The 26,746-nt window shown below is 41.8% G+C and overlaps 1 protein-coding gene and 1 long non-coding RNA gene across 2 annotated transcripts in view; one reads left to right on the forward strand and one right to left on the reverse strand.

Moving 5' to 3' along the window:
- The window catches only part of TECRL (trans-2,3-enoyl-CoA reductase like), a 59,723-nt gene extending 50,025 nt beyond the window's left edge, over positions 1-9,698 (forward strand). The window contains exons 7-13 of the mRNA XM_005511249.4: positions 1,494-1,599; positions 2,477-2,549; positions 3,098-3,141; positions 5,318-5,375; positions 6,129-6,214; positions 6,624-6,669; positions 7,539-9,698. Coding sequence (XP_005511306.1) covers positions 1,494-1,599; positions 2,477-2,549; positions 3,098-3,141; positions 5,318-5,375; positions 6,129-6,214; positions 6,624-6,669; positions 7,539-7,666 — 541 coding nt within the window. The 3' untranslated portion in view covers positions 7,667-9,698. The remainder of the gene's footprint in view (positions 1-1,493; positions 1,600-2,476; positions 2,550-3,097; positions 3,142-5,317; positions 5,376-6,128; positions 6,215-6,623; positions 6,670-7,538) is intronic.
- Positions 1-26,746, reverse strand: part of LOC110365240 (uncharacterized) — a 362,256-nt gene that overhangs the window by 134,300 nt on the left and 201,210 nt on the right. The window lies entirely within an intron of this gene.

The raw sequence follows: 26,746 nt of genomic DNA on the forward strand, positions 1-26,746 counted from the left end.
AGCACAGAAGATAAATGCTCCACCCACTGGCAGCTCTCCTGTAGGCAACAAGGAGGAATTAATTCTGAGAAGTCTATGTGTCATAAGTCAGGTCAAGAACTACAGAGAAACTCAAAAGAACCACCCTAAGAATTCAGAACTGGTAATCTGAATTTCAAAACTAACCTCTTCAAATTCTAATTGTTCCCCAGAGCCACACACAGAACCACAGAATTCAGATACCCAAGATATGTGAGTTCTGAAAGAGCATTAGGAAGTAAAGCACTTAGGTGACAAACAGAAGTAAGAGCTTAGCTGCTATTACAGGAGAGTGAAGACCACAGAACAGTTGAATTCAAACCCAGAGCTGCAAGGCACCTGCCTGCCTTCTTTTGCTTATAAAAGGAGAGAGTTTCTGGTAGCACAGAGGAGCCAACAGTACCTTTAATTTCTTTTAGCTGGGTAAGGGGTGTGTAGAAACCTTCCAGTGGCCTCTCCTTAATGGGTTCATCTGAGGTCCCCATCCTGATCCAAATTAATTTTTAATTCCCAGCAAAGCTGGAAGTTTGCTCCAGCCTTTGGATAAATTGTTAACTGTTTGAAATTTCCTTAGATAAATTCTTTCTGGTTTAATTACTTCAAAATTGTTTAATCTTTGGCTATCATATGAGTTGCATAATAAAAATATTTGAGATTTCACGTGCTGAAAAGCACTCTTCATTTACGCCTTATAATTGTTTGCAATGAGACAGGCACTGGCAGCATGGTAAATGTAACAAGATAAAATGCCACCAGGAATCACACTTGACATTTGTTTCTGAAACTCAAATCTCTGTGACGTGCAACTCATTTTCAGAAGCAAATCAGCAACACCTCTTATTGGTTCACAATCTTCCTCAAAAGAGAATCAGTGTAATAATTTCTACCATAATTATCTCATTTCTTTGTCATGGGGAACAAAACGGGGGACAAAAAAGCCATCAGAATGGAATAACTTTGCAACAAAATCTCATTTTGCATTCCCAAGGTAATGAAATACAAACTGCCTCTATGTAGTTACTTCCGTTGGCAAAGGCCAAGGAAACCATTCCAAACATTTTTAAATGTCAGGCACATCCCACGGGAGCACTAAGGTAGCCTGAAAACATGGAAGATAGCTTTCGGAAAAGCGTGGCAGACGTCTGCTTGGATACACAGCTGTCCTGGTTTAATGGCTTGTCAGGGCTGTGCATCATACCCAGAACTCCAGGAGCTCTTTTTCATTCAAGCCTAAGAAAAAACAGTTTCTTCCCTGAAAAATGAAAGCAACTTTGTACAACAATGAAAATGATTCCATTAATCTTTGGTTCCAGGTGCTTCAATTAAGACAAAATCTTAAATTCCACAATTTCAATGTGACTCGGCAGTTTCGGAACATTAGTCCTTATTCCTTTTGTGACATTAAGCTGTGAAGTCTTAAAAAGCAATCTTTCACTTATGTTAATTTCCTTTTTTTTTTTTTTTTTTCCTTTCAGCTTGGCCTGCTTCTGCCATTGTTTACACTACATCAGGCATCTTCTAGAGACGTTATTTGTCCACAAGTTTTCAGGAGGGCACACTCCTCTAAAAAATATGATAAAGGTGACAATATGTTTATAATTTTGTCTAAGAGAGAATATCCTCATACTAAAGCAGTCCTTGAAAGAACAAAAAATAATCCATTTTCTAGCTTCAGGAATTATGATTGGTCAAAATACAAATGTAGGAAGAATTTCAGGACCATGTCCCCAAGGATGTGAATTTAAATCAATATCCATTTTAGCTCCTGCATGTCAACTGACTCATCTACCCAAAGAGCTGACTGTAATTTCCAGGATATTTTTCAGACTGAATGCTATTTTATGATGAGATAAGCTGCTGCAACATCTAGCAATCCTGACAGAAATCACACTCTTCTTCCTCGGTGCAATATAAATACAGAGTGAGAGACAGGCCTTGTATTAGGAAGTTAAAATCAAATTATGAGTAGGAAAAAAAAAATAAAATTGAGGCCTTGGGAAGGAAGATACTGAGCTGGTCAAAAGCCTTTGTCTCCCGAAGCTTCCCAAGCTTCGAATGTGTGTCATTACTCATAGGCTCTCTTTTCTTTTACATCACATATTTATGGTCTAGTACCAGCTCAGCTGTTTTAACTAGTCCGAGACTTATAATAGTTCAACTCAGAGAAACGTGCCCTTCAGCAGCAGAATGAAATAAGGAGGAAACAAACATCAATCCCTACAAGAGGCATAAACCACATTCAGCACAAAAAAAAAAAAAAAAAAATCTACACTATGTGTCCTTTTTATTTTTACCCTAGTGGCTTCATAGCATCTTAAAAGCTCTATATTCTGTAACTCAGAAAGCCACTGCAAAGTGGCTTCTAGGTTTTGCATTTACCAGAATTCATGAAGTTACAGTTTGTACTTGCTTATCTCCCTTTCTAACAAAAAATAAATGTCTCTTCTGTCCATTTCAGGGCTGTGCCTTTTACTGGGGATTCACATCCTGGATCGCATACTATGTCAACCATCCGCGGTACACACCACCATGTATGTATCGTTGGAAAGGTTTTGGTGTGCAACCTAAAGTCCTCCAAAATCAAGAGGTCTCATACTGATCAGTGAACTTTGGGGAATAAAGGGTTTTCTTCACCACTTTTAATTACACTCAGTTAAATTTCTAATTCTTTTAAATAAAACATTTCTTCCACATGGAACTTGCTTTCCTAAAAAGTAGCTTTTGAAGTAGCACCAAAAAAAATCTGTTTCAGATCAGTGAAGTGAGGTGCAGACACGTGGTTTGTGTCCCTGAGCCGCAACCCAGGTTTACAGGAGAACTGCTGACCTTTGGAGATGAATATGATGGAGCTGACGAATATTAGAAAAAGTCAGGTGAAAGCTGCCTTGAGACTGGTGGTGAGGAGACTGGCATTTCTAGAGTGCTGTTACTATTTGCATTGTGTGTGATAATATCCATTCTTCCTGCAGAGCCTGTCAGGAAAGAAGTATTTCTGCTCCTCAGCACTAGATTAATTTCACCCATTGCAAACCATGTGCATACTGTAAAATGCAATTTATTATTTTCTTCTGTTTTCCAGCATTTGGCCACAGACAAGTTGCTTTTGCTGCCCTTGCTTTTCTGGTATGTACAAAAAATACAAGTTTTATGAAGGATTGCACAATAGGAACTACTTGTAATTTGCAAAAATGCTTTAATGCTGCTCTACATTTGTGTATATGTATGTTCACTCCCACAACCCTGTGTCCTTTGACTAGATGTAGCAATTATTTACTAAGTCTAAGCCTTAAATTCACCTAGTACTATTTATCTATACAGAGCTTAATGCAAAGCACTGTCCCTGAAAGCCATTAAGAACATCATTAGCATTATTACTACTCGCAATTGTGTGAAGTTGCTAACACTTAGACAAATTGCAATTTTTAAAACACTGAAGAATTCTATCCTAAGCAGACTTTGCAATAGTACTGTGTGCCCTGAATAACTTATCCTTGACAGCTATTAAAACCAAAAATTATTGTTATATATTAAAAAATGCCTGCAAAGTGGAGGAAGCCAAGGGAAAAAGCACAGGTGAAGCAGGATGGCTAGCATTTGTTTTTCAGCCAGTTTAACCTTGCCTTTGTGGAGCTACAGATAGAAATGCCATTTTTTCAGAGAATTAAAACCCTGGGAGTTCCGTGGTGTGTGAGCGTGTGGTTTGCTGGGAAAGGAGGAAAATGTATCAGTTCACCTGTTCTGGCATCAAGCAGAGCTGAGTCCTGTTGGGGTGTTTGCTATAAAATATATCACACCCTTCAGATCTGCACCAGCACCTGCTTTGTGCTCTGAATTCTGAGAACTTCCTGACCATGGAAACTTAAAACACCTTTTCCCTTCCAGACCTTGTTCCAGCAGGTTCCCAGACTATGAATTTAAAAGAGTAACATACACAAGAAAATAATTTGAAGCTGTTTTCACAGGTTTCTAAAACATATGAATGAAGTATTTGGAAGATTTTTTTTTCTTCTCTTTAAGGCTTATTACACATCCTGATTTAAGTGTATACATCTGCAGCTGCTGTAAACAACAGTACTCAGTAATTTGAAAAGTGTGAGCAAGGCCCTTCAGAAATACTGTCATTTTTAGAGAAATTACTCTAAGCTTTGCAGGGATGTTTTTCTCATAGGGTACACATGGAATACAAAGAGGGGGAACAGTATGTAGACTTCAATATTTATCATCAGAAATACGGTAGGCCTTTTTTCCTGCAGTTCTCCACTGCCCCACATTTCATAGTGCTGGACGATGACTGGCTTGCATTTAGCAGTACTTAGCAATATTTCTATAGAGGGGCATAACAGCTAATTACAGCTAAATGCAGCTGCAGAATCAAGGGTAAACTAATAAAAATCCCTGCAGAAGTGCCCTTTGCTTGATTTACTTTGAATTGATTATACAATTAGCAGGTATTAACTACAACATGTGAAACTCTTTTGCTCCACAATGGTGTGGGCATCACACATCTTGGTACGTACAGCATTTCATAAAACTAGTTTTAATTTGGAGACTTTTTCTTTAATAGTAATCAGAAACAATTATGTTCCTACCTCGTAATCAGAAATACATAAATTAAAATTACATCTGTTGCTATGGCTAGAACTGTAGCTTCTGTTATGGTATTTTACAACAGAATTTCCTTTTCTGGCTATTTAGTGTTTTGCATCTGGTGTTTATGATAGGTGACAGCCAGTTAGTTGTAATTAAAAAACATAAAAGGACTGCAGGATTTGACCCAGGACTGCATATTCACACAGAATAACAGCTTTGCTAATATAATTTAAACTTTCCTAACAAAACACACAGTAAACTCTCTGCCAAAAAGGGGAAAATTCTTCAGCAATGCTATCTACAATATTCTGTCAGATAATGGCACATTGCAATATAAAATGAAGTTACATATTCCTTTCAATTTGTTTTCGTTGAAGTTTGTTACAGCTGACTTTCAGAATTGGCTTTAAAAAAGTACAATCGTGTTTCTTTTTTTCCATATTAATTTAGTGACTTTACAATTTTAAAGTCTCTAGGTTTTAGCACTCTTCCTTTTTTATTCCAATTTCTTATTTTTTTCCTCAGCTTTGCAAAATTTAGAATTACAAATGATATAAGAAAACTTTTTAAGAACTTTTTGACACTGCATTTTTTCAATTTGAGGAGAAATCAGCATTAGAACCCAGAAATGAATAACGAAGTTCAGCCCAGTCCGAGATTTAAACGCATACAGGCATACAGCTGAAAAGATCTTTTTAATGTCTTGCAGATGTGTGAAGCTGGAAATCACTTTATCAACGTAGCTTTGGCTCACCAAAATCATTCAGGTCTGTCTTTGTTTCTTGTTTGTCTATTTGAGATGGAAGCGTGCTTAACTGATCCATCTTCTGATGTTATACAGTAATTTATGTATCCATGGAATAAAGATGAAGTAGGTACCATGCTATTGCTATAACGTCTTCAAAATAAATGTGGTGACAGGGAAACATTCACAACACTGTTGTTCCAAAGCTTGCAGCAAATTAATCTTAATTATACAGAACTGCACTTTAAATACGGATTTAAGCATGAAAGTTCTCTACAGCATCCTGTTGACTGACAGTGGAGGACTCCATCTTAAATAAGTTGCAAAAACTTTTAAATTAGGTTGCAAAGTTTTTAGATACGTGCATCTCATGCAGAGATCCATGCACACACACAAGTGCACAAAGACAGACTCATGAATACTTACACAGACATCCATGTATATGTGTTACATAAAAGAGTTATAGAAAGTAAAATATATTTTCAGATAATAATAGTATAATTCTCCACTGGAACACCCAATTCCAGAAAATACTGCACCACGGTATGATCAACTTGCACACTGAAATGAGTTTCCGTTCCAGAAAGCCTCTGATGTGCTCTGGGCAAGCACTTATCTTGTTTGCTGGAAGGGGCCTAATACAAAAAAGCAGCATGAGCCAAATAGTTTATCAACATTCTCCAGTATCAACATCTACAAGTATCATTGCCAGAACATAACATCTTGCATATGTGGCATTTTGTGTGAGTCTTTCTTTTTTTTTCCTTTCATAAAGGAGGCAAAGCCTGTTTTCCAAGTCCAACCTACAACCCATTCACGTGGCTCTTCTTGCTGGTGTCCTGTCCCAACTATACATATGAGGTATGTGACTTTCTCCTGCTTAGAGGCAAAGGGCAGGTGATTATGGTGTCTCAGCCTTTGCCCACAGCAGATCTGCAGTTGCTCCGCACAGTTCCCTCTGCACATCAGTCACTGTGTTCTGTTTTTCCACCAGACCTTCTCTTCCTCCACATGAGTATCATGGCTCTGTGTATTCCACTCCAGCATAGACCCCTCAGTGATCCCAGGGTTTACCACACATCACTTCACCCCTACATGTCCTTTTAGTAATTTTTCCTCTCCTGTTTCCAGTGTATCACACTCTTTTTCCACAAGGAGCTCTCGGGGAAGGGGTTGCTTTTGAAAACTTGCTCTTTTGTTTTACATAACCTATAGCATGAACAATTTTACATAAAGAGCAGCATTAACAGTGCCTCCTTCTTTGTAACAGGTTGGGTCCTGGATTAGTTTCACAGTGATGACACAAACTCTCCCAGGTGAGTTTGAAACAGAATGAAGATAGCCTCTAAAGTGTGGTTTGCAGAGGTGAATTCCGTAAATCTAAAATTTGCCAAAAAATATGTAGCATATGAAATATTGCCATCAAATTCCCCTTGTGATGTGACTGTATGAACTTTTGAAGTGCAACCCCCAGAAGACTGGGCACAAGCCTTGCTGCACCACCTCCAGTTAACCTCTTTTCAGCAAAACCCGCTCTCCACTTTTTGTTAAGGATTGTTGTTTTTTCTGTTTCCACAGTGAAAAAAGACTTTGAAAATTAAAAAAAAAAAAAAAAAAAAAGTCAGTATTCTTCATTTGCAGTCAATCATTTCTGATCTAGGAAAATTTCTTTTCATTGTAAACCTGGAATAATACTTCCAATAGGGAGAGGAAAACAGATGTACTTAGTACTTTGAAAGAGTGAAGACACATGCTCCTGGTAGCATCTCCCCACTTGATTATATTGGGCAAACAGCTCGTAACAGCAGCCAGCTCAGCAGCATTTGCAACTCTTGCTCAGTCCTTTCTTGCACTCTTAGAAACCTGAGTACACAAATGTGGTTCCTGGAACTGAGATTTTCAAGATATTCACTTCTTCATTATTTTGCCATTCCAAAACAGAAACCTATAAAAACCACATGGAAAAATATCCCCATATGGTTTACAAATGAAAAATAAAGGAATTTCAAAAGTTGAATAAACTGCATCATGCAAAAAAAAAAATTAAACTTCTAATTTTGTTTGAAAAGAGAAAACATTTTTGGTCATTAGGCCCTGGTTTGGAAATGACCAGAAAGTCTGGGGATGTTGTAGGGCTGACACTGAAAGAAGACACATGATCTTTTTTTTCTTGTTTTCTTGGTAGCTGGCATTTTTGCTTTCCTGATGGTCATCCAGATGTCTCTGTGGGCCCGCAAGAAGCACAAGCTGTACCTGAAGAGATTTTATCCTGAGGTGCGGAGAAAAGCAGCCATGATTCCCGTTATCTTCTAAGCTCTGCACAAGAGTTGCAGCTGAAGTTCAACAGCTGACTCACAGTAAATGAGCCATTTTCACTCAGTAGCCATGTGGATCTGAGGAAGAGCGACTGAATATCTTTTTCAGAAAATAAACAGTTCAAAACAAAGAGTTTTTAATTAAGTGAAAAAACGTAGCTTTCAGATTCTTTGTTTCTGCTACAAGATATGGTTTAATTAGATTTTCTTTAAAGGAGATAATGGGGAACGGACAAGAAAATTGCTTATATTGAATTTTAGGCTAGATATTTAGCTAGTGTAAGTGGGGACAGATGCTTTTAAAATTACTAGAATAGAGCTCATCCGCATGTGTTCAGGTCTGGTGATTTTAAGGTTCAGTGTTAGATGCTGACAAGTCTTGGATTTTTGCATCAGAAGATGTTTCACAGACTTATTTTTATTAAACTGCGTAGAACCAGCAAGTTTTGCCTCAGCTCCTCTGAAGCATCACATCAAAGAAAGGCCACTATACTGTTAACATAGTTTAGTTCATCTTTACAAGGTTTTTCTTTCTTTTTTTTTTAATTGAATCTGTTATCAAGTTGTTTAACACAAATTGTCTGAAATCGATCACTGCAGATAGGTTCTGGCTCACTTTCATTTTCAGGTAGGCAGATCATCCCCGTGGTCCCAGGAGGGGCCTGTTTGTGAAATGCCTGCCATCTTGCCACTAATTTACAGCAGGACCTCAGGCACCTCATTTAAAGTCCCCCCCTTTTGGACACTGAACACTTCTGGAAACAGCATGGGACTTCCTGGACTAACAAGTGTGTTAAGATCCCCTTGTTCAGTGCCTGACTGCGTCCAGACGCCATTTGCCTGACTTGTACCAAGAACTGTGACATCCTTTGGCGCGAGGTGAAGCAGAGCACAGCTCCTTCTCAAAAAGGAGAGGAATCCTGCCAGAATAATTTCAGATGAACACTGCCCCATCTGCTTCTCTGCTTTCCAGGACATTATTATTTAAGGGATTCTCTGGCCTTGTTATTCCAGTCCTAAAAACTCTATTTAGCCCCATTTGCAAATGGGCAGCACTCATGTCATGCTGAAGCAAAATTTTTAGGAATTTCAGTTACAGAGAGCAAAAGTACCAGAACTGCTTTAGCAGGTATTAAGATATTGAGAGTTCAGACATTAAGTCCAGTGTTCATTCTGTTTCTGTTGCACATGTATTGATGAAAAAGCTTGTCTGAAGAACTTTGATCATTAGAGGAACATCAGAGTACACCAGCAAGGCAGGCAGCTTCTGTCTCCTAAAGGCACTGTTATCTTTGTGCCAGCTCAAGTGTTCTAACAAAGTTATTTTGACCAGTAAATTGGGTTCATATTCCCCCCTCTAATGTTTAACTCACAATACTTATCCTTTTAGCTGCAGTTAATCTGTTTCATCTTGGGAATGTGAATTAATTGCTTTCCTTATTTTCCCACTTGGAACCTGTGAACACCTAGAATTTCTTATTCCTCACAGTAGAAAACCTGAGTCACAGTGAACACTCAATTCTCTCTACCCAGACTGCCAATTAAGTTTTGATTCAGGTTTATTAAATGTCTCATTTTTAGCAATCGTCAAGTTTAAAATAGTTCATGTGGGAGTGTAGTTTGCCAAAATTTCTCACTTAGCTGTTAGTCAGTTGATTGTAAGGACTGCAACTTTAAGTCTGTCCATGGCATGTTTCCAGAGTGATTCCAACTGCTAGGAGCAGGTTCCTATTTCAAAGTAGGTGCTTAGGAATCGTTTCTCTCCCTGATTATTAATTGGTCATTCAGTCCATGGGGACGTTGAGAGGGGGAAAGAAGGGGCTTGGCTCCTGTAGTAAATGACTAAAGTTTTACAACAGGGGTGAGAGCAAACACTAAGAACAAATAAAGATCTCTTAGAGAAGGCTGTCTCGAATAAGCAAAGCAGACAATTTTGGAATTCACCAACAGGGTGTTGAGTAGCTAAAACTCCTCTGAACAGCAAACAATAGCTTAAAAAATAGCAATAAATCCAGTTTCGTGCAACTTCACAGATTTTTCTGCATTAATCTGTCCTCTGTGTGATTAGAACAGGTCAGTTAACTTCCCAGCATGAGGGGCATGCTTTGCTTCAGAATGAAAAGTGTATAAAAATGGTCAGTCTTTGTTTTGATAAATGTTTTGCAGACATTAAAACAAAGGGGGGAGGAGGGAGAAGCATAGTTATAAAAAGCTGTGATCATCACCACAAGCACCATACACCTTTTGAACCCCAAAGAATTGTCACCACACAAACATTTTTATTGGAAAGTTTGCCATGACTCTGCTAATTACCTGAGAAAAAAAATGCCTTATCAAGCCCTAAACATGCCAGTATTTTTTTTATTTGGCCTGCTGAGAAATTTTTTTAAAAAAATAACAGATTAAAAATCCCTTTGGCAATATTTTCTCTTAAGCACAGCACTAGCTTTTCAGAGTTGTCAGTGGATGGAATGCATGAGCGAGGCCCTCCCAGAACATCACCATGGCTCTGGGTCAAGGGGAAGGAGCTGACATCCAACATGAGCTGTCACCTGGAGCTCAGGTAGTCACCCCCCGCTATCTGGTTCCCCAGTTTGATCCCCTTAAGACCCAGTCTGAATCCCATTAAGACCCAGCCACATATGTGTCTTATAAGATGGTACCACATCATTTCAGCAGACAGGACTAAAAATAATCTCAGTGATTTCATCTTTCCATAAGGAAAGGACACTGGAAGTGGGAGAAGTGAATCAAGGCAGATGGCGGTCCTTTTTTGGAGATGTTCTAATCATCAAGATATCTTATATTTGCTATTGTTTTGAATAAAGTGACGGGCTTTTATCACACTAGGAACTGAGACAAAGCAGCCTGATAACAAAGTAGTTCTCTTCAGAGCCTGCAGTGATAGCTAAACATAATAAAATAAAAATCACGGAATGGGAAGACTTCTAAAGCACACTGTAAGAGGAAGAAAGCAATAGGAAAGCAAGAGACTATTTATCTATTTATAGTTTTAACAAGTGCTGCTGAAGTAAAAATTAATTCAAACCATAAAAGAGTTTTCCAGCGAGCTACTATTTTCCACATGTTGCTTTATGAGCTTCCCTTTTCTGTATTTTCCTAGGCCCAAGTTTTGTCTTCAAGCTATACTCCCTGTCATTAAAATTCAGGAAAGCTTTTAGAGAAATACACTCTATGCCTGCTGCAGTCTACTGCATATGAACACCTCCACAGTACCCAGGCTTCTAATGCAGATCTGCTTTTATCTGACTTCTAAAGCCTTTGAAGATGGAGAAACCAAGTAAGAAGAAATCATATATAGTTAAATATGATAAGAGTATTCAACAATACTAATGAATTCCTTATTTAAAAAAGCAAACTTCACATCTTTTGTCAAATCTGATTGTTAGCCAGTATTATTCCTGTGAATAAGTAATACAGCTCTACCAGCAGTCCCTGGTACTATTCCAGGTACCTGACCATACTCAGTAAGGAAGGCTTTTGTTTTAAAATTACAGGTGTTACTACATGGGGGCTCTTCTAAAGCACCACAGGACTGGCTCCAGATAAAACATGACACATCAACCATCGTTCTTATTCACAGTGAAAAGTGGATGAGTTTTCAGGTGACTGGTGAAACACTGTGACACTAAGTTAACAAAATGAACAAATATTTAAAACATTCCTCTCCTCAAGACCAGAAAAGAAAAAAAAAAAAAAAAAAAACACACACTTTTTGTCTAGGACTTCTGTTAATAGGCCATTTCCCAGGTTCAGTGGCATCCATGCAGAAAGAAACATTGATTAGAAAGAGAGAAAGAGAATGTGGGCACAGTGTGCTTTTAGGGATGAGCAGCTATGTCTTTTTGGAAAGAAATTTCACTCTTTCTGACAACTGAACTTGACAGAAATGGCCTGGAGATGACACACCTCCAATGTTGTATCTCATGAAAAACAAAGTGCCTATTCTTGAACCAACAGGCAAAATTTGTCACAGGAAAAAACACTGTGTTCTTCTACCATCTGGCTGACATAATCTCTTCATGTTTGGACTTGCACACCTTTTGTTCGAACTCTTATTTATCTGTTAGAGCTCTGATATACAGACCGATGCCAGAGGGAAACCAACTGTTAATTTCAAAACACCAAGGAAGAAGAATCTGTGGACTGTTGACTGATTTCAGCCCTGTTGCCCCACACACACCTGATGATTTTGCTGCTGTGTTTAGACACGCTTCCAACAGCCCTATGAAGCATAATGCCTTGTTCAGAGATGTGCCAAACCCTGACCTTCACCCAGCTACAGAGCACAAAGCTCCAGCTCAAAGCAGTGAATTGCAATCCGCCACACTGCCCGAGCCCTGACGAGGCAAAAATCGTGGGTTCGGATAAGAGCAGTTTAATGGAACAGCAAAGAAAAAAATGAACAAACAGTAATGACAACAGTAATGAATGTACAAAGCGATGGATACGCAATCTCGCCATGTGGCAGTTGCGAAGCTGCAGCTTGCCTCCTCCAAAGCAGCAAGTGGATTCCCGACCGCAGCCCACGCTGATACCTGGACCTCATCCCAGACAGCAGCTCACACCCGAAACAAAAAAGCACTGAACCACGTGGTCCAGAGAGAACTGAGACTATCCTGGACTGCTACACTCCCGGCAGCGAGAGAGAGTGAGGCTGCCTCCCACCCAACCTCCTTTGTAACTGAGCATGGCCTTACATGGTATTGAATCCCACTTGGGAGGGTTTTGGGTCAACTGGCAGGTGGTGGGCATGCCAGTGCTGGGGCTGTCAGCAGCAGAATGGTGTAGAGATGGAGGTCCTAGAGGTGTTGGTTCCAGGTCAGGGCAATGCTGGTTCCAGGGTGGTGGTTCCTTTAGTTAATCGCAAGGTCCCAAGCAGGGCCATGGCCTGTTCTCCCGGGCTGGGGCTGGCAGGATTGCCAGGTGAAGGCAGCAGAACCAGAAGTGGTGCTTGGCAGGCCTGGGGTTGTCATGGCAGGCAGACGGGGCTCCCACATACTGGAGCAGTTGGTTGGGCCACCTGGTGCACCATCATCTTCTTCTCTTTCTCTTTGGTGGAATGTTGTCTTGGGGAGAGGTCTCACAAATCTTGGGGATGCTGGCTGGCACAGGGGGCCTGGCCTTGGTGCCACCTGCCTTTCCCAATCTGGGCAGTACCCATCAGAAGATGATGCCCAGCAGCAGTGACAAGGAGATCAGAAGCACCCGGAGCTGCCTGCGCTGCACCTCCTCCTCAAGTTGGGCCATGGGGGGTGGATGACACTGGGGGGCAGCCAGGGGCCTGGCCAGGAGACTCAGCGGTGGGATGTGCAGGGGCTGAGCAGAGGACTCTTCAGAGGGTACTTCAGGGGATCCTTCCAGGGACTCACTACAGGACTGTCCACTGATGTCTCCTCAGAGCCCTCTGGAAAGCTCTGCTCAAGTGGGGGATGCTGCAGACATCAGGGATGTTGTCCTCACCATCCGTCAGCCCCACCGCCACCACTAGCTCCTTGGGACAGCTGCCCTCTGCCGTGTACTTGGAGAGATCAGGGAACTCAGTGAGGACCTCAGCAGTCAAACTGGTGTCACTGGTGCTCAAGCTGGTATCCTTGCTGTCCCCTAGCCATCCCACCAGCACTTGGTCCTGGAGGCAGGTACTCTCTGCCACTTCCTCCAAGAGATTGTGGAGCTTATTGAGGCTGTTGTGGAAATTAAGGACACCAGAGATGGTGTCCTTGCTGTCCCCCAGCCCCACCTTGGTCTTGGTGCCACCTGCCTTTCCCAGTCTGGGCTTTGGGGCAGTCTTCGGGGCAGCCACCCTCCACCACTTACTCAGAGAGGTCAGGGAGCTGGCTGATGAAGTTGGGAGAGTTGGGGACATCATTGACGACCTCGCTGCCCTCCAGCCCCACCACCACCACGTGGGACTGGTGTCCTCTGCTGTGTACTCAGAGAGGTCGGGGAGCTTGTTGAGGCAAGTGGTCAAGTTGGGGGTGTCAGGGTCATCAGGGCTGGTGTCCTCACTGTCCCCCAGCCCCATTGCCACTGCTTTCTGCTTTGGGCAGCTGCCCTATGCCACGTATTCAGAGGTCAGGGAGCTCATTGAGGAAGGTGGCCAAGCTGGGGCTGCTGGGGACATCAGGGAGTGTCCTCACAGTCCATGGTGTTGAGACAGTCAGCTGGTCCCCGCTGGGCAGATCCACTGGCCTCCCCAGGGCTGCCTGGGTGGTCACCACTGCTGACAAAGCAAACAAAGCCAACCCAGCCCAGGGTGATGCAAGCTGTCCTCAGCTTGACCACCCGCCCATGGGCTCTCCCACCCCAAAAATTCACCTGTGGGCTTCACAGTGGTTCTGCCAGCTGGTGGAGCCAGGCTGGCAGCAGAAACACTAACCTCCATGTCCACTCCATCCTTGTTGGATGTCTCTAATGGCTCCTGGGTGCTGCAGAGCAGGGTATGGAGCACAGGAGGGCCCTGCATCTCTGAGCTGTGTGGCCATGGGGTGGTGGGGGGCCAGGGCGGGCAGGGACTGACAGCTGGCAGGAGTCTGTGGGGTTACAGGGGCTGCATCTGGGCCACCACCCCAGTCCCACTGGCTGGTGTGGCACCAGCATACCTGTTATCACCTGCTGTCCCCCACCGTAGGATGGGGGACAAGGAGCAGGGACATGGGGGAGCTGCATTCCTTGGGGAATCTGCACCCCTTGGGAGACCTGCACCCCGTGGGGAAGCTGCTCCAGGGTCCCCAGCACCCCATGCCAGAACCTGGTCTGTGTCAGCCGGTAGGCGACAGGATGGACCTGGGCAGCCTGGAACGACACCAACAGCTTTGGGACAGAGGGCAGCACACAGGCAGTGAGCGGTGGTGTCATGGCCGGGGCAGCGAAGGTCACGCTTGGCACCTGCAATGCCATTGGCAGCTGGAGAGGGAACCTCTCTGTTGGGGGAAGCATAGTGGCATGGTGGGGTTAGATACTGGTGGACAGAGCCAGTTGGGGGTAACCTGGAGAGCAGGAGGAGGAGGAGCTGCTGCTGTACCTGCCTTGGTGGTTGGTCAGTGTGGGTTTCATTGGGGCCAACCACCTCCATCCCTGTGGCCATGATTCTGCCAGCACCTGCCTCAGCGTTGTGAGGGGTTGAGTTTTCATACCATAACTTCCCATCTCAGTGATTTCCTGTCCTGCTGATGATTGCCTGGCCTGGCATGAATGATGGCTTCCCATCCTGATGATGGTTTCCCAGTAATGATTTCTCAGCCCCACGATGGTTTCCTATCCTGACTCTCAAACCACTTTTTCTGTTCTTGGGTCAGTTGCTGAGCACATGCATTTCCTGTTCCTCCATTCTTTCCCCTCTCCTCTTTTACTGAGTAAAAGACATTTGCATATGAAATAAAATAAAAAAAAAAAATTAAAAGTATGGTCCTGTAAATTATTTCAAGTGAAGACAGCTGTTCCTGTGGATGAGCACTGCTTGTGTCAGTACAAGTCTGGTACCTCGCATCTGTGCTTCCTCACCTCTATTTCAGTTTTTCATCCTTGAACACATGGTTCATGTTTGCTTCTCATCCCCTGGGCAGCTCTTGTAGCCTCCCAGCCCAGGCTCCGCTGGGGCACATTTTTGACTCTGTCACAGTGGCAGAGAACTGCACAGATCTGCAAAGGTGAGCCCAGCAGGCACTGCCATCAAACACTTAGAAAAACGACTGTTTTTATTTACTGGCAAACCATTTATGTAAGAGCACTAAATCTGGGCATGTGCAACAGGCAGTACGGGGCAATTGCGCCTGCTGCAGTTCCGTTGCCTCAGACTGCAGGTGCATGTATCATCTGAAGGGATCATCTAAGCAAGCAAAAGGGAATATCTCCTGTAATCACATTATCATCTTGCCATTCTACGTGAATAATGTGTCATAAAACACGTTGATGAGACCCGCACTTCTCAGCAGCCCTTCGAGCAGTCATTTTTCAGATATCGAGCAAGTAGAAATAAAACTAAATCCTTCAGTGCCCACAAATGTACCGTTGACATATACAATCAATAGGCAGTTACAAAGAGAGAAAAACTGCAGGAGTTTTCTTATTGGAGACAAGGAGTACGGGGAGAAACTTTGTCGTCATCTCCCCCTTCAGCAGAGAAAATAAAATTGATTCATTGGTTACAATGTAAGGAGATGAGCATCTCCAGCAGAAATTAAGGACACAAACAAGGTCATGATACATAAAAATTTCAAGCAGCAGCAGCAGCAGACAGGACTGGCTAAACTGACTTCCATTTTAACTGCAATTGTCAATAAAATGGCCACATTAAGAGGCAGACTGAAGGACAGTTAAAAAGGTTAAGCCAGGTGGGCTCAACAAGAGTGTCGTCAACCATGACAAATGTCTGCATCCAGGGCTTGTCCGGCTGCTGTCCTGAAAGGGAGAAGGATGAAACACTCAGAGCGAGCAGGGTCCAAATGTCCCCATCTCAGACCAAGCCTGGGTTCTAGGACTGGAGCATCCCCCACCTCTCTGGGCAATCTGGGCCAGGGTCTCACCACCCTCATGGGGAAGAATTTCTTCCTTATATCTAATTGAAATCCACCCTCTTTCAGTTTGAAGCCATCACCCCTTGTCCTTGTAAAAAGTCCCTCTCCAGCTTTCCTGTAGGTCCCCCTTAGGCACTGGAGGCTGACAGAAGGTCTCCCCAGAGCCTTCTCTTTTCCAGCCTGAACAAACCGAATCTCTCAGCCTGTCTTCAGACCACTCTATACATGGGAGTCTGGCATAGTCTGAATGGCAAGTGGCCCAAACACCTGATGTTTCAGACCACCAAGATGTCCAAAGCAGCAGCAGACACATCCACGTGCTGCCACGGAGAAAACAAATGCATCTAGAAAGCTCTGACCTTTTCTTTAGAAATCACAGAATCACAGAATCGACTGGGTTGGAAAAGACCTCAGAGATCATCGAGTCCAACCCTTGGTCCAACTCTAGTCCGTTTACTAGATCATGGCACTAAGTGCCATGTCCAATCTCAGTTTAAAAACCTCCAGGGACGGCAAGTCCACTACCTCCCTGGGCAGGCCATTCCAATGCCTGACCACTCTCTCTGTAAAGAATTTCTTTCTAATATCCAGCCTAAATTTCCCCTGGTAGAGTTTAAGCCCATGCCCCCTTGTCCTGTTACTAACTGCCTGGGAGAAGAGACCAATCCCCACCTGGCTATAACTTCCCTTCAGGTAGTTATAGAAAGTGATGAGGTCACCTCTAAGCCTCCTCTTCTCTAGACTAAACAACCCCAGCTCCCTCAGCCTCTCCCCATAGGTCTTATGTTCAAGTCCCTTCACCAGTCGTGTTGCTCTTCTCTGGACCCGCTCCAGCACTTCAATGTCTTTCCTGAACTGAGGGGCCCAAAACTGAACACAATACTCCAGGTGTGGCCTCACCAATGCAGAGTACAGGGGAAGGATCACTTCCCTTGTCCTGCTGACCACGCTATTTTTGATACAGGACAGGATACTGTTGGCCTTCTTGGCCACCTGGGCACACTGTTGGCTCATGTTGAGCTTCCTGTCAATTAGTACCCCCAGGTCCCTTTCTGTCTGACTGCTCTCCAGCCACTCTGTGCCCAGCCTGTAGCGCTGCAGGGGGTTGTTGTGACCAAAGTGCAGCACCCGGCATTTGGCCTTATTGAACTTCATCCCATTGGAATCAGCCCATTTTTCCAGTCTATCCAGATCCCTCTGCAGAGCCCTCCTGCCCTCCAGCAGGTCAACACTCCCTCCCAACTTGGTGTCATCAGCAAATTTGCTGATGATGGTCTCAATCCCCCCATCTAAACCGTCAATAAAGGTGTTAAACAGGACTGGACCCAACACTGACCCCTGGGGAACACCACTAGTGACTGGCCGCCAGCTGGATGCAGCCCCATTCACCAGCACTCTCTGGGCCCGGCCCTCCAGCCAGTTCTTAACCCAGCGTAGAGTACACTTGTCCAAGCCATGGGCTACCAGCTTTTGCAAGAGTATATTATGGGAGACAGTGTCAAAGGCCTTGCTGAAGTCTAGATAGACCACATCCATGGCTTTCCCCTCATCCACCAGCTGGGTCACCTGATCATAAAAGGAGATCAGGTTATAAAAGGAGATCAGGTGGGTAAGAATATGAGGGGAAGGCAGCTGGACCGTAACCAATACTGAAAGTATATCCAAATTTTTGCTCTAAAAATGGGCAACTTGAAGTGGGTGTGTGGATGAGGGGCCATCATCCGTCTCATTCCATCCACAGGATGGATGTGGGAGAACGGGCTGCACCTCTCCTCACCACCAGCTCATGTGATGGAGTTGGCTGCTGCCCCAGCCTCGGGAGGAAGCAGACCCACTGACCCCAATATCCTTGAAGCTCTGCCCTGTCCCTCATGTCCCCCTGTCTTTGACAGTACCAGAGCACATGCCTCCACCAGGAAAGCTGCCCACAGATGCCGATGGCCACTGTGTTCTTCCCGAGTGACAGAAATAAAGCTGATGGATGTGAGCAGACTTATTATTATCTACTCCGGGACACTTGGTTCTGGTGCTTTGAAAAGAACAGCCGGTTGTCAGCAACATATTTACCAGGAATTTAAAAGGCCACAACAGCCATATAATCCAGAGGATTTAATGACAGAGTGGAATGAGTGCTGAATAAATGTTCTTTTTGATAAACTCACAAACATTTGGGGGAATGCAACAGTGATTGATATTCTTCTGGGAGAAATAAACAAATTAAGGATTTCATGGCCTTGTGGAGACCAGATTTTGTGAATGTGTATCTTTCAGAGTAACCTTTTCTCTCTTGATATTAGAGGGAAACAAAACATTGAATTTTCAACTTGCAAGAAGCTCCAGATTTTTGCTATGCAGCTTGCTTGTTATTCTGTCCTACCTAAATCAAGCAAGAAAAATTTGTTGCACACTCAAAATAATGGAACAGAAATTCAAGGCTGGTCTACAGTGAAACCACAAAATGACCATACCAAAATTCAGTCCTTGTGACTGTCAAAATTTATGAATACAAAGTCCAGTCTTCATTGTGTTAAAGTGTTTCCTTGCATCATGGTAGAATCACTGCAATTCAGTGATGCATAACTCTAAGCAAATCCCAAGCCCCATACGAATCAACATTAACACCGAAAGCAAAGATCAAGGCATCGTTGTGCTAGATACTGCAAGCAAAATACAAAGGAAACCAACCCCTGCTTCCACCTGAGCATGAGGGGAGGCAACAAATACAACCAGGTACTAGGGCGATAAGTCTTGAGTTACAGAGGATGATGTGGGGGAAAAAAAAACCCTTCTAGATTTCCATTACCAAACTCATTTGAGATAAACTGCAAGAACAATAATTTCGTGGAGGAGAAATTAACTTTATACAGTTAAGTCTGTGCTGCCAAAGACAAAAGATAAGAATGACCTCTGCTTTTAATGTATTTGTCTTTCCATAGGCATCCACAGTGAGCCCAGCCTATTAGCACCACTGGGCTAATGCTAAAAGTTAATTTGATTTAACCACGCTTGCTGGCACTGCAGACTGCCTGCCTATCACTCAGTTAGAAAAGAGACATTAGCTCAGGTGTTGCCTAGAATCCAGCTGCCCCCTTGCCTTCGTAATGTACCTGGGATTCTGCTTTAATTCAATGTTCTGTAATCACCAGGGTTTAAATCAATCCAGGGTTGTCAAAAGCATACGGGATCAAATGAAAATGCGCAATTTAAAATATAAATAATCACTGAAGGTAGGTTTTAACTGCTAATGCTGTATCGTTACAGCAAAGCTGTTATCATTTACAGCAACGTTAAAGCAAGTGTTATTAAGAGAAAATGAGACATTTGTCAATGAGCATTTTTAGTGTCATTGAAGGTCTTGGAATTAACAAGTTTGCAATATTATGACTAGAGCAAGCTCATTCAAAGGCTTTTCCTAGCACATTAGCATCTCATTAGACTTTGAAGGTGTTTCAGATCTTCCTTCCTTTGCTAGTAAAGGGAGAGATCAAATTCCAGTAAGAACGGTGCAGAAAAATGAAGTGTATTATCTGCTCTTGTGTGGACATTTTGCAATAAAAGTACTCTGAACAGAAAGATCAGCCTTTTTGCCAGAAAGTATAAAACTTCATTTCCATGGTTCTGAAAGGAAATATGAGCCAAATTATCATATCCCCAGCCTTTACTGAGGAATTTTTGATTATATTAATTACCCATTACCTTTTATAGGGCTATTTCTTCCCTGAGAATGCACCCGCTGAGATTAGAGGTCTGTCTCCAGCATCATAAAGCAAGCTGCTAGGGAATATCATAAATGGGTAATACACTTGATTTTGAGAGCCTTTTTTGAATATTCAATTGTAGAAGGAAACTTCTGAAAACTAACCCAAGTTGTTTGCAGAGCCCTTAAAAAATGTATTCATCCCGTGTCTTCTCTAAACGCCTATAGTGTCTTGTACATACACATATCTTCTTACAGAAACGCGTATGGGAAACAGCACCTACTGTGTGCTGCGCCAGGGAGGGGACACAGTCTGATTTTAACTGTTTCCTGGACAGTATCCTGACCAGTCAAGATTTATCAGACACGTTCTGCTACCCCAGATTTCCCCCTGCATGGCCAGACACCTGGATTTTGCTCCCAAATCCTGGTGCATTGCAGGAACCCTTCTCAGAACCTTTCTGTTTTCTTCTCTACTGCCTCGCAGCCCAGATCCTTGCCTTTCCCACCCTCTTTAGCACAACACATCTGGGCAGAGCTGCATCAAAAAGACAACATTCCAGCAGTGCACTTTCTTACACAAGTTTAAAAATTAATGTCTCGTTCTGGCCACTCACCTTTGGGTGCTCCTAACAAAAATCCATGTTACACATTACAGAGCTGTAGAGAACAAATGCGCAAGAAGTTTTGGGTAACAAGAAAAAATGCTCTAAGGTGTAAGAGACCATGATATAACTACAACAGTGCTGAAACAACAAGCAGGCAAGTGCTATCCCTTTCAGCCAGGGAAGCTCTGGCGCTCTGGCTTATTGCTCAATTATAAAGTTAATCAGAGAACTAATTGAGCTTGGTCAGCTTGGTCTTTGGAGTCTTTTCTCCCAGATTAAATTTTATTAGAGCTAGCGGAGGACATGAGGAAGGCTGTAAAGGGCAAGAAGATGGTATGCCCGGTATGTGAGGGGAATGTTATATGGTGTATTTGTGCAGACAAAATTTGAGTTCCAGGAAGGAATATGACAGAGCCATGTGCCTTTTAAAGCCCTCCATCCTGCATGGCATTCAAAATCTTTCTTATGCTCTTTTGTCATCTCTGTTGTGCATTTCTCGAACTGTATGTCTTGCTTTTCTAACTTGTTTGCAGCAAACCAGTGCCCCGTGGGAATGAGATGTTGTGTCTGTCTGTAACTGACACTAAAAGCTGTAACTTTTTTCCTAGAACAAAATGATCACAAGGAAAAAAAATAGGTAACCGTGGATATTAAGAATATGCACACAATATCATTTATGTGAAGAAAAAATATGACAGAAAGAGACCAGCAATAAAAAGGCTGTGCAAAGGAAAGGTGTTTTATTAAAGATGCTGTTAAAAGTGAACTTGTGTTATTGGATGAGGGCTTCGAAATTAAAGCACATGATTCCATTATGTGGAAAAATGATGAGTTACCCTTCCTGATGCTTTCCTGCTATTTCCTCTGAGACGAATATGAAGAAAAAGAGCCCAATCCTTCTATACTTCAGAGCAATTAGAATATTTTCTCTTTTAAATCTGTTTTGAAAAGCACACTTTCTTGGCTCATGCTGGATAATGATGAGCAAGCTAAACAGAATTTAGTGCTTTCTAAAATGTAAATACAAGGAAGGATTCTTTTCTCTCTGCTACAACTGCCTTCCTTTGGGCTGTCTAAATAATACTCTTTTGATAAAAAGGAAAGCGCTCATGGGAACTCCCACATTATTTAACACACGGCAGGCAGGATTCAAAGGGAAAATATCCAATTTTACTGTGTTCCCTGGCTGTAGGATTTTTGCTGATCTCTGGTATGAGAGAAGAGCTGCTGACCAGGAAATACTTGGCCAGGGTGAAGTTCAGAGGCAGGTGTTGAGGTTCACACATTCACTTCTGAAAACTGAAGCAAAATGGGGCAACACTTTGGTGACTCCCATTCCCTCCTCCCAGGAGAGAAGAGCATCAATCCTCACAAAAAACCTGGGTAGACCTTGGATGAAGCTCAAGGGACATTTCTCACCATCTCTGGGCAAAAATATGAATCCAATGGGGCAGAGGTGCAGGATGATCAAAAATGATGAATTTGTCTCTTGAGAGTGAATAAGGGTGTTTATATTACTTAGCTTAGCAAAGTGGAGGCTGAGACTGGGCTCTATAAATACATTGGGGTGAGCGTCAGGGAGCCAGAAGAGCAATTCAAGCTGAAGAACAATGTTGGCACAAGAACAAATGAGCATTAATTGACACGAATAAATTTTGGCTGGAAAGCTGAGCGTGATTTCTAGCTATTTGAGGGGCGATTGCCTGGAACAGACTTCCAGTGGAGGTAGAGAAAGCAAAAATAAACAACAAAAAAAGCAACAAAAAGCAAACATAAAGGAGATTTAAGGCGTTTTTTCCACATTTATTCTTTCGGTAGGATTACCATTGACAGAAACGACTCTGCTTTGCAGTTTGGGATGTTATTTGATGCTTTCAAAGACACTTGGATGCCCCTGGAGTGCAGATTCTTGCCTTGGTGATACAAAGCCTCTGGATTTTGGACCAAATCAGATGTTCCTGCACTGTCTGAGCGTCCGCCTACCACAGCTAAATCTCCACCTGTACAAACCAGTGGTCCCCAGAGAAATAGAAACCTACAGTAGAAAGGAGAGCCCTTTATTCTTTAATTAACTCCTATGTTTCTTCAGCCATGTTGTACATCAAACTGGGCCATAAAAATGGCAATTTTATACTGTGTGAAAAATAATAAAATTATTCAGAGAGATTGAAGATACATTTACAGGAAATGAATATGCCTTTCTGATTACAACAGATTCCAAACAGATACATTACTGTCACCCAGAAAACTACTTTGGTAACTTATTTTCTGTAACTTTGGGTGACACTGTCATAATAGTTCTGTAAGATCCATAGGTGCGTCAGGTCATCATCATATTGTTCTTCTTGAAGGGATGTTTTTTGTCAGATATGTGATGCTGGTGTGCAGCAAACGGCCAATGGGATGGCCTGATGTCCATTATTTTGTCTATATATTGTTAGCATATAAAATGGGTGGATGAACATCAGAATAATCTGGGCAGCTTAATCCAAAACTAATTAGAACACTTATCACCTAAACTTTTTACCCTGAAGACTTGAAAGACAAGATTTAATGTAACATAAATGTGACCGGTTTAAAAAAAAAAAAAAAAAAGAGAGAGAAAAAAGAAAAAAAAAAGATAACATTTAAAATTAAGATACAAATAAGGACTTGAGTGCTGTTGTCTCTGAAAAGAATCAGCAATCAAAATCTAGTATCCTCATATTGTGCCAGATAATGAAACACTAAGCTGGAGATAATAAGATTTTGTTCCACAGGATAGGCTTCAGCATAGTTAAACCTATGAATGAACAGCTGAAGTGGTTTATATATGCAAAAGTTTATACGTCAAGGATTCTGAAGGGTGAAAAGAAATACCAGCCCATTTACTTTAAACTAGGTAAAACTCACATCGCTCATTCTCTTGTCAAACTGTACCATAATTAAATGCATTTTACAAAAGACAGCTTCACCAGTGCACACTGCTGGGGACTGGGGATGCAGTGGGGCATGTTTTACCTGGCTTCCCTAAGGAAATAACATCTAAGTAATTGTGCTGTATGTATACATACATCTCCACCATCATCCTCCCCAGGAAACTCAAATATTTCCATCAAATTTGACAAAAAGGCAGGGAACTCAAAGTCAGTAAATTCCTAAAAGCAGGTCACCTGCCGGTGATAAGCAGCCACTGCACCTAACACCTGACCAATGGGCCCCTCTCCTGTCTAACGGCTTTAATACCTTTTTTCCGCCCTGCTCCTTCTTTTTTTGGCAGATGTTTGCTCACTTTTACAAACCTACAGAGATGTTTTGCCAGTTTTCAAAAACACTTTTGAAACAATGAATCACTAACGCCATAACATCACACTCCACAGCAGCAACTTGCTTCAGAATAGATGGACACACTTTTCCTGCAATTTTCTAAGTGCATTCAACTGCTAACACAGTGTTTTCTCACACAAGGGTTTTTGAATGGATGCTCCCTTTTAAATGTTTACAAATGTTCCTGTTCTCTTTATCACAGATATTCACAGAACATCTCTGCTTTATCCCAGATTACAAAACCCCCTCAAGTAATCTCTTGCCTTCATCTGCATTTGGGCACAATTCCTTTTGTAGACAAATTGTGGAGAGGCAAAGACTCGGTCATATAACCAACATCAAAGTCAGGGGTCAGGGACAAAAGGAGCTTGGTGAAAAAAACAGATGGAGATCGTGCAAGCTTGGTGGGGCAGCATCAGTTTGGGAAGTGCTGGGTTTCTTTTTTTTTTTTGTGTGGTTTGTTTGTTTTGTGCTTTTTTTTTTTTTTTTTTGTGAAGCAGAATCTTCCTGAAGTACTATTCCTTAACACATTAGGAAAATTGCTGTAGCAAATGTGCACAGAGAATGTGAATTTCCACTTACAGCTGAACTACCTTTCCAGCAAAGGCAAAGCTTCTCTTGGGAGCATGTTTGGTCTTTGCAAACAGGAAATATGTCAGGGTTTTTCTTCTTTTTCTAAAACAAACCACAGTACTGAAAAAAGAAGGTGGCAGATGGTCTGCACGTGAAATATCTTCCAATTACAGAATTTATTGCTTAATGTCTCAAAGTCTGTATTAACTACACACATTAACAGAGACACAGCATTGAGAATGACTGGATCTGGTTGCAAGGCTTCAGCGTGGAGTTTAACTCTTGTTCCTCATAAAGCAGGTGAAAAGCTCTAATAAAGAAATCTGGCCAGATGGCAGCTGATAACACAACATGTTGTGTTGCTTTTTCTGCTGCCAACTGCCAGGGGACAAAACCACCAGTGGGTTTAAGGATTGGGGATTTTTTTTAAGCACGGGATAGAAATCTTGATGGCTTTTCAAGTGACAACATGGTCCACACTAAGTATGTTGTGAGACTTCCAAGTAAGTCACTGAACTGCAAGAAAATATATTTTTGATACACACATTCAGGAATCAGATTAATTACACATTCACACCCTTGTGAAACTACAAACCTGCAATAAAGGCTATTTTATGATGCTGAAAGGAAGAAAAAATACCATGGCAATTTTTCTGTGCTATATAATCACATTTACTGAAATTTTATTAGGTGCTTTTGAAGTAAAAAGGAAATAAATAATCTATTAAAAAAATGTGATTTTAAACACAAAGGCCTTGAATTTGAGTATGTAAAAACCAAGCCTCTACAAAACTTATACAAAAAACAAAACTCTAACTTAGTGGAACCAGTAAGATTAAAAAAATTACATTTGTAAAGTGAACATCTGGAGAAAATGAAAGATTAATGCACTTAGTAATAACATCCATCTGATTTGTAAAACAAGCATATTCATTTAAAGCCATGTTTCCATTCAAAGTATGAGTAGATTAAAAAGAAATAACTCAGAGTCGTTAGCATCATCTACCTGTATTTACGCCAGCATCCTGATTCTGAGTACAGCATGGTTTTATGGCCCTGCCATTCAGTCTTTACAAAAAACCAAGAGTGACAACTTCTAATTAATTTTTTTAATTTATAAACTCACATACATTACATGAAACATTAATTGTGGCAAATCAAAAGAAATACTAGACATTTCAATACTGATTGCTTGCCATGTCAGCAAAAGCACAGAAGTCAGCAATCTATCTGGGTGTAAATTAATATTCATTAGAGCTCTATTAACTTTCCCTGATAAGAACCTTGGAAAATACTATTTTGCCTTTCTGTGTGTGGTTTTAATGTTAGGCTGGTGGTTTAATTTTAGCTGTTCATTGCATTTCAGGTCCAATTCAAGAGATGTTCCACAGAAAATGTGAACCTCATTGATATTACCTCCTCTAATGTAGTGGTTAGTTAGCATAACATAATTTCCCTGCACTCCCTAAAGATTTTTGAGCAAAATCTGTTTTTCATTTGCTGCCTAAATGAATGAAGAGGAAAAGAAACTAGTCCACATTCAGTTCAATGTACTGTAAGGCACACAAAAAAAAAGAGAATTCCACTCCCAGTTCTCATTTTTAAGGAAAAATTTGACAGGAATTTTAAAAAAAAATAAAATAAGGTACTTCCCACAAACTTTCTCTAAATGTGTCACATTCTGTTTTCTGAATGTTCAATAACACTTTCAAGCTGGCAGATTTGTTAAATGAGACAAGGACACTGAATTTCTCCTGCGCCTCTAGCCTTGTCTATGCCAGAAAAGTTTAAGTGTTTTTTATCTTGGCTGACTGAGTTGCTCATAACCCTCTGTCCTCCCAGCACCAAAAGAACCAAACGCATACAAGAGAGCTGCAAAAGCATAATCCGATATTTTATGTGGTAGATGCCCAAGGTGAAGTGTGCAAAAATCCCTTCATCTGAGTGATGCATTGACTGAAAATTAATGAGGCTGTTAAATGTTAAGAGGAGCTTTAGTCATGTTATTGTGCTCAGCGCCAGGGCATGGAGGTGAGATGCTACAGAGGTCAAAGCAGATGGTCAAATGTGTCCTCCTGGCCTGAAAATTTATGAAAATGAATAAAGCCTGGACTTAAACTCTCATTTTAGTATTAACATGCCTTCTCCAGTTTAATTCAAAGTTGCATGGAAATATTGCTAAACTTATCTGAAATAAGAAGACCCAAATTCCTGCAGTAGTCCCTAAAATTTCTTCTCCTTTTCTTCCCATTATCCTTTCACAAAGGAGAAGGAAAAAATTCCAACCCTCCATCTTAGCTTCTGCCATTTTTTCACAAACATTGTTCCCTTTAAGAAAAAAAAGGCCAGCCAGGTTG

Source organism: Columba livia, chromosome 4 (genome assembly GCF_036013475.1).
Source record: "Columba livia isolate bColLiv1 breed racing homer chromosome 4, bColLiv1.pat.W.v2, whole genome shotgun sequence".
NCBI lineage: Eukaryota > Metazoa > Chordata > Aves > Columbiformes > Columbidae > Columba > Columba livia.